This window comes from Oncorhynchus gorbuscha, linkage group LG15, assembly GCF_021184085.1.
Source record: "Oncorhynchus gorbuscha isolate QuinsamMale2020 ecotype Even-year linkage group LG15, OgorEven_v1.0, whole genome shotgun sequence".
Lineage (NCBI taxonomy): Eukaryota > Metazoa > Chordata > Actinopteri > Salmoniformes > Salmonidae > Oncorhynchus > Oncorhynchus gorbuscha.
Genome location: NC_060187.1, coordinates 68,824,777 through 68,832,276, shown reverse-complemented (window position 1 = coordinate 68,832,276; position 7,500 = coordinate 68,824,777). Strand labels below are relative to the sequence as shown.

General features: G+C 50.6%; 1 protein-coding gene across 4 annotated transcripts in view; it reads left to right on the top strand.

Moving 5' to 3' along the window:
* The window catches only part of LOC123997881 (netrin receptor DCC-like), a 33,473-nt gene that overhangs the window by 10,366 nt on the left and 15,607 nt on the right, over nucleotides 1–7,500 (top strand). For 3 of the 4 annotated variants that reach the window (XM_046302536.1, XM_046302534.1, XM_046302537.1), the window contains exon 2: nucleotides 2,899–2,964. In XM_046302536.1, coding sequence (XP_046158492.1) covers nucleotides 2,913–2,964 — 52 coding nt within the window. In that variant the 5' untranslated portion in view covers nucleotides 2,899–2,912. Of the gene's footprint in view, nucleotides 1–2,412; nucleotides 2,718–2,898; nucleotides 2,965–7,500 lie in introns of those variants that run through there. The other variant, XM_046302538.1, reaches the window with a different exon arrangement.

The following is a 7,500-nucleotide window of genomic DNA, read 5'->3' as shown; positions in this document are numbered from 1 at the left end:
TCTCTCCCCCGCTACTCTCTCCTCTTCCATCCTATCATCTCTTCCCTCCGCTCAAACCTTCTCCCACCTATCTCCTGATTCTGCCTCCTCAACCCTCCTCTCCTCCCTCTCTGCATCCCTTGACTCTCTATGTCCCCTATCCTCCAGGCCGGCTCGGTCCTCCCCTCCTGCTCCGTGGCTCGATGACTCATTGCGAGCTCACAGAACAGGGCTCCAGGCAGCCGAGCGGAAATGGAGGAAAACTCGCCTCCCTGCGGACCTGGCATCCTTTCACTCCCTCCTCTCTACATTTTCCTCCTCTGTCTCTGCTGCTAAAGCCACTTTCTACCACGCTAAATTCCAAGCATCTGCCTCTAACCCTAGGAAGCTCTTTGCCACCTTCTCCTCCCTCCTGAATCCTCCGCCCCCTTCCCCCCCTCCTCCCTCTCTGCAGATGACTTCGTCAACCATTTTGAAAAGAAGGTCGACGACATCCGATCCTCGTTTGCTAAGTCAAACGACACCGCTGGTTCTGCTCACACTGCCCTACCCTGTGCTCTGACCTCTTTCTCCCCTCTCTCTCCAGATGAAATCTCGCGTCTTGTGACGGCCGGCCGCCCAACAACCTGCCCGCTTGACCCTATCCCCTCCTCTCTTCTCCAGACCATTTCCGGAGACCTTCTCCCTTACCTCACCTCGCTCATCAACTCATCCCTGACCGCTGGCTACGTCCCTTCCGTCTTCAAGAGAGCGAGAGTTGCACCCCTTCTGAAAAAACCTACACTCGATCCCTCCGATGTCAACAATTACAGACCAGTATCCCTTCTTTCTTTTCTCTCCAAAACTCTTGAACGTGCCGTCCTTGGCCAGCTCTCCCGCTATCTCTCTCTGAATGACCTTCTTGATCCAAATCAGTCAGGTTTCAAGACTAGTCATTCAACTGAGACTGCTCTCCTCTGTATCACGGAGGCGCTCCGCACTGCTAAAGCTAACTCTCTCTCCTCTGCTCTCATCCTTCTAGATCTATCGGCTGCCTTCGATACTGTGAACCATCAGATCCTCCTCTCCACCCTCTCCGAGTTGGGCATCTCCGGCGCGGCCCACGCTTGGATTGCGTCCTACCTGACAGGTCGCTCCTACCAGGTGGCGTGGCGAGAATCTGTCTCCTCACCACGCGCTCTCACCACTGGTGTCCCCCAGGGCTCTGTTCTTGGCCCTCTCCTATTCTCGCTATACACCAAGTCACTTGGCTCTGTCATAACCTCACATGGTCTCTCTTATCATTGCTATGCAGACGACACACAATTAATCTTCTCCTTTCCCCTTCTGATGACCAGGTGGCGAATCGCATCTCTGCATGTCTGGCAGACATATCAGTGTGGATGACGGATCACCACCTCAAGCTGAACCTCGGCAAGACGGAGCTGCTCTTCCTCCCGGGGAAGGACTGCCCGTTCCATGATCTCGCCATCACGGTTGACAACTCCATTGTGTCCTCCTCCCAGAGCGCCAAGAACCTTGGCGTGATCCTGGACAACACCCTGTCGTTCTCAACCAACATCAAGGCGGTGGCCCGTTCCTGTAGGTTCATGCTCTACAACATCCGCAGAGTACGACCCTGCCTCACACAGGAAGCGGCGCAGGTCCTAATCCAGGCACTTGTCATCTCCCGTCTGGATTACTGCAACTCGCTGTTGGCTGGGCTCCCTGCCTGTGCCATTAAACCCCTTCAACTCATCCAGAACGCCGCAGCCCGTCTGGTGTTCAACCTTCCCAAGTTCTCTCACGTCACCCCGCTCCTCCGTTCTCTCCACTGGCTTCCAGTTGAAGCTCGCATCCGCTACAAGACCATGGTGCTTGCCTACGGAGCTGTGAGGGGAACGGCACCTCAGTACCTCCAGGCTCTGATCAGGCCCTACACCCAAACAAGGGCACTGCGTTCATCCACCTCTGGCCTGCTCGCCTCCCTACCACTGAGGAAGTACAGCTCCCGCTCAGCCCAGTCAAAACTGTTCGCTGCCCTGGCCCCCCAATGGTGGAACAAACTCCCTCATGACGCCAGGACAGCGGAGTCAATCACCACCTTCCGGAGACACCTGAAACCCCACCTCTTTAAGGAATACCTAGGATAGGATAAGTAATCCCTCTCACCCCACCCCCCTAAGTTTTAGATGCACTATTGTTAAGTGACTGTCCCACTGGATGTCATAAGGTGAATGCACCAATTTGTAAGTCGCTCTGGATAAGAGCGTCTGCTAAATGACTTAAATGTAAATGTAAATGTTTTTGAAGTTCTTTTCAATGTTTTAAGGGTTTATGAAAAGTTTATTTCCATCCTGACTTTTACATACATCCTTTGTATTGGTGTAGACTTGACGGACCAGATGGGACTCATTCCCACCCAAACTAAAAGGAGAAACTAATGTTTTCTCTGGTAGGCACAACCTACCTGGCACCCCTATAAATAATAACCTCAAGTCAAAACCGTTACAACACACACACACACACACACACTGCATTCACTCCTCTGGTGAAGTCAGACAAGCTAAGTGATCCAAAGGACATCCTCTCGGCTCCACTTCATGCGATGATGTCACCATGAGATGATGTCACCACCACAAGATTCTATCATTATCTATGAATTAGCTAAGGGAGCACCTCCCTCACCTACACCCAGACAAACACAATCAGATGGAGAAACAGAAAGAACAACTGAGGGAGGAGAAGAGGATGTAAAGGTGACAGAGAGAGATGGAGTGGCATTCTCTTCTAATGTGCCACTTATCAAACACCATTTTTGTTTGTACTCTATCTTCCCTTCATCTTATCTTCCCTTCATCTTATCTTCCCTTCATCTTATCTTCCCTTCATCTTATCTTCCCTTCATCTTATCTTCCCTTCATCCTTCCTTCTTTCCAGAGCCAGGAGATCTGATGAAGATGAAGACAGTCAGTGTGGTGGTGCTGAGCTTGTTGCTCTGCTCAGGTACTGTGTGTCCAGAGTACTGTGTGTCCAGAGTACTGTGTGTCCAGAGTACTGTGTGTCCAGAGTACTGTGTCCAGAGTAGTGTGTGAGTAGTGTGTCCAGAGTAGTGTGTCCAGAGTAGTGTGTCCAGAGTAGTGTGTCCAGAGTAGTGTGTCCAGAGTAGTGTGTCCAGAGTAGTGTGTCCAGAGTAGTGTGTGTATGTGTGTGTCCAGAGTAGTGTGTCCAGAGTAGTGTGTCCAGAGTAGTGTGTCCAGAGTAGTGTGTCCAGAGTAGTGTGTCCAGAGTAGTGTGTCCAGAGTAGTGTGTCCAGAGTAGTGTGTCCAGAGTAGTGTGTCCAGTGTGTCCAGAGTAGTGTGTCCAGAGTAGTGTGTCCAGAGTAGTGTGTAGTGTGTCCAGAGTAGTGTGTCCAGAGTAGTGTGTCCAGAGTAGTGTGTGTGTGTGTCCAGAGTAGTGTGTCCAGAGTAGTGTGTAGTGTGTCCAGAGTAGTGTGTCCAGAGTAGTGTGTCCAGAGTAGTGTGTGAGTAGTGTGTCCAGAGTAGTGTGTCCAGAGTAGTGTGTCCAGAGTAGTGTGTCCAGAGTAGTGTGTCCAGAGTAGTGTGTCCAGAGTAGTGTGTCCAGAGTAGTGTGTCCAGAGTAGTGTGTCCAGAGTAGTGTGTCCAGAGTAGTGTGTGTGTGTGTGTGTCCAGAGTAGTGTGTCCAGAGTAGTGTGTCCAGAGTGTGTCCAGAGTAGTGTGTCCAGTAGTGTGTCAGAGTAGTGTGTCCAGAGTAGTGTGTGTAGTGTGTCAGAGTAGTGTGTCCAGAGTGTCCAGAGTAGTGTGTGAGTGTGTCCAGAGTAGTGTGTCCAGAGTAGTGTGTCCAGAGTAGTGTGTCCAGAGTAGTGTGTCCAGAGTAGTGTGTCCAGAGTAGTGTGTCCAGAGTAGTGTGTCCAGAGTAGTGTGTCCAGAGTAGTGTGTCCAGAGTAGTGTGTCCAGAGTAGTGTGTCCAGAGTAGTGTGTGTGTGTGTGTGTCCAGAGTAGTGTGTGTGTGTGTGTCCAGAGTAGTGTGTGTGTGTCCAGAGTAGTGTGTCAGAGTAGTGTGTCCAGTGTGTGTCCAGAGTAGTGTGTGTGTGTCCAGAGTAGTGTGTGAGTGTGTGTCCAGAGTAGTGTGTGTGTGTGTCCAGAGTAGTGTGTGTGTGTGTGTCCAGAGTAGTGTGTGTGTGTCCAGAGTAGTGTGTGTGTGTCCAGTGTGTGTGTGTCCAGAGTAGTGTGTGTGTGTCCAGAGTAGTGTGTGTGTGTCCAGAGTAGTGTGTGTGTGTCCAGAGTAGTGTGTGTGTGTCCAGAGTAGTGTGTGTGTGTCCAGAGTAGTGTGTGTGTGTCCAGAGTAGTGTGTGTGAGTAGTGTGTGTGTGTCCAGAGTAGTGTGTGTGTGTGTGTGTGTGTCCAGAGTAGTGTGTGTGTGTGTCCAGAGTAGTGTGTGTGTGTGTGTCCAGAGTAGTGTGTGTGTGTGTGTCCAGAGTAGTGTGTGTGTGTCAGAGTAGTGTGTGTGTCCAGAGTAGTGTGTGTGTGTCCAGAGTAGTGTGTGTGTGTCCAGAGTAGTGTGTGTGTCCAGAGTAGTGTGTGTGTGTCCAGAGTAGTGTGTGTGTGTCCAGAGTAGTGTGTGTGTGTCCAGAGTAGTGTGTGTGTGTCCAGAGTAGTGTGTGTGTGTGTGTGTCCAGAGTAGTGTGTGTGTGTGTGTGTGTCCAGAGTAGTGTGTGTGTGTGTGTGTGTGTGTGTCCAGAGTAGTGTGTGTGTGTGTCCAGAGTAGTGTGTGTGTGTGTCCAGAGTAGTGTGTGTGTGTGTCCAGAGTAGTGTGTGTGTGTGTGTGTGTGTCCAGAGTAGTGTGTGTGTGTGTGTGTCAGAGTAGTGTGTGTGTGTGTGTGTGTGTGTGTGTGTCCAGAGTAGTGTGTGTGTGTCCAGAGTAGTGTGTGTGTGTCCAGAGTAGTGTGTGTGTGTCCAGAGTAGTGTGTGTGTGTCCAGAGTAGTGTGTGTGTGTGTGGAGTAGTGTGTGTGTGTCCAGAGTAGTGTGTGTGTGTCCAGAGTAGTGTGTGTGTGTGTGTCCAGAGTAGTGTGTGTGTGTGTGTGTCCAGAGTAGTGTGTGTGTGTGTGTGTGTGTCCAGAGTAGTGTGTGTCCAGAGTAGTGTGTGTGTGTGTGTGTGTGTCCAGAGTAGTGTGTGTGTGTGTGTGTGTGTCCAGAGTAGTGTGTGTGTGTGTGTGTGTGTCCAGAGTAGTGTGTGTGTGTGTGTGTGTGTCCAGAGTAGTGTGTGTGTGTGTGTGTGTGTCCAGAGTAGTGTGTGTGTGTGTGTGTGTCAGAGTAGTGTGTGTGTGTGTGTCCAGAGTAGTGTGTGTGTGTGTGTGTGTGTGTGTGTCCAGAGTAGTGTGTGTGTGTGTCCAGAGTAGTGTGTGTGTGTGTGTGTGTGTGTGTCCAGAGTAGTGTGTGTGTCCAGAGTAGTGTGTGTGTCCAGAGTAGTGTGTGTGTGTGTGTGTGTCCAGAGTAGTGTGTGTGTGTGTGTGTCCAGAGTAGTGTGTGTGTGTGTGTGTGTCCAGAGTAGTGTGTGTGTCCAGAGTAGTGTGTGTGTCCAGAGTAGTGTGTGTGTCCAGAGTAGTGTGTGTGTGTGTGTGTGTGTGTGTCCAGAGTAGTGTGTGTGTGTGTGTGTGTCCAGAGTAGTGTGTGTGTGTGTGTGTGTCCAGAGTAGTGTGTGTGTGTGTGTGTGTCCAGAGTAGTGTGTGTCCAGAGTAGTGTGTGTGTGTGTGTGTCCAGAGTAGTGTGTGTCCAGAGTAGTGTGTGTGTGTGTGTGTCCAGAGTAGTGTGTGTGTGTGTGTCCAGAGTAGTGTGTGTGTGTGTGTGTGTCCAGAGTAGTGTGTGTGTGTGTGTGTGTGTCCAGAGTAGTGTGTGTCCAGAGTAGTGTGTGTGTGTGTGTGTCCAGAGTGTGTGTGTGTGTGTCCAGAGTAGTGTGTGTGTGTCCAGAGTAGTGTGTGTGTGTCCAGAGTAGTGTGTGTGTGTGTGTGTGTCCAGAGTAGTGTGTGTGTGTGTGTGTGTCCAGAGTAGTGTGTGTGTGTGTCCAGAGTAGTGTGTGTGTGTGTGTGTGTCCAGAGTAGTGTGTGTGTGTGTGTGTGTCCAGAGTAGTGTGTGTGTGAGTAGTGTGTGTGTGTGTCCAGAGTAGTGTGTGTGTGTGTCCAGAGTAGTGTGTGTGTGTGTCCAGAGTAGTGTGTGTGTGTGTCCAGAGTAGTGTGTGTGTGTCCAGAGTAGTGTGTGTGTGTGTGTGTCCAGAGTAGTGTGTGTCCAGAGTAGTGTGTGTGTGTGTGTGTCCAGAGTAGTGTGTGTCCAGAGTAGTGTGTGTCCAGAGTAGTGTGTGTCCAGAGTAGTGTGTGTCCAGAGTAGTGTGTGTCCAGAGTAGTGTGTGTCCAGAGTAGTGTGTGTGAGTGTGTGTGTCCAGAGTAGTGTGTGTGTGTGTGTGTGTCCAGAGTAGTGTGTGTCCAGAGTAGTGTGTGTCCAGAGTAGTGTGTGTGTGTGTGTGTCCAGAGTAGTGTGTGAGTAGTGTGTGTCCAGAGTAGTGTGTGTGTGTGTGTCCAGAGTAGTGTGTGTGTGTGTGTCCAGAGTAGTGTGTGTGTGTGTGTGTCCAGAGTAGTGTGTGTGTCCAGAGTAGTGTGTGTGTGTCCAGAGTAGTGTGTGTGTGTGTGTGTGTGTGTGTGTGTGTGTCCAGAGTAGTGTGTGTGAGTAGTGTGTGTGTCCAGAGTAGTGTGTGTGTGTCCAGAGTAGTGTGTGTGTGAGTAGTGTGTGTGTCCAGAGTGTGTGTGTGTCCAGAGTAGTGTGTGTGTGAGTGTGTGTGTGTGTGTGTCCAGAGTAGTGTGTGTGTGTGTGTGTGTGTGTCCAGAGTAGTGTGTGTGTGTGAGTAGTGTGTGTGTGTGTGTCCAGAGTAGTGTGTGTGTGAGTGTGTGTGTGTGTGTGTGTCCAGAGTAGTGTGTGTGTGTAGTGTGAGTGTCCAGAGTAGTGTGTGTGTGTGTGTGTGTGTGTGTGTGTGTGTGTCCAGAGTAGTGTGTGTGTGTGTGTGTGTGTCCAGAGTAGTGTGTGTGTGTGTGTGTCCAGAGTAGTGTGTGTGTGTGTGTGTGTCCAGAGTAGTGTGTGTGTCCAGAGTAGTGTGTGTGTGTGTGTCCAGAGTAGTGTGTGTGTGTGTGTCCAGAGTAGTGTGTGTGTGTGTGTGTGTCAGAGTAGTGTGTGTGTGTGTGTGTCCAGAGTAGTGTGTGTGTGTGTGTGTCCAGAGTAGTGTGTGTGTGTGTGTGTCCAGAGTAGTGTGTGTGTGTGTGTCCAGAGTGTGTGTGTGTCCAGAGTAGTGTGTGTGTGTGTGTGTCCAGAGTAGTGTGTGTGTGTGTGTCCAGAGTAGTGTGTGTGTGTGTGTGTCCAGAGTAGTGTGTGTGTGTGTGTGTGTCCAGAGTAGTGTGTGTGTGTGTGTGTGTCCAGAGTAGTGTGTGTGTGTGTGTGTGTGTCCAGAGTAGTGTGTGTGTGTGTGTGTGTGTCCAGAGTA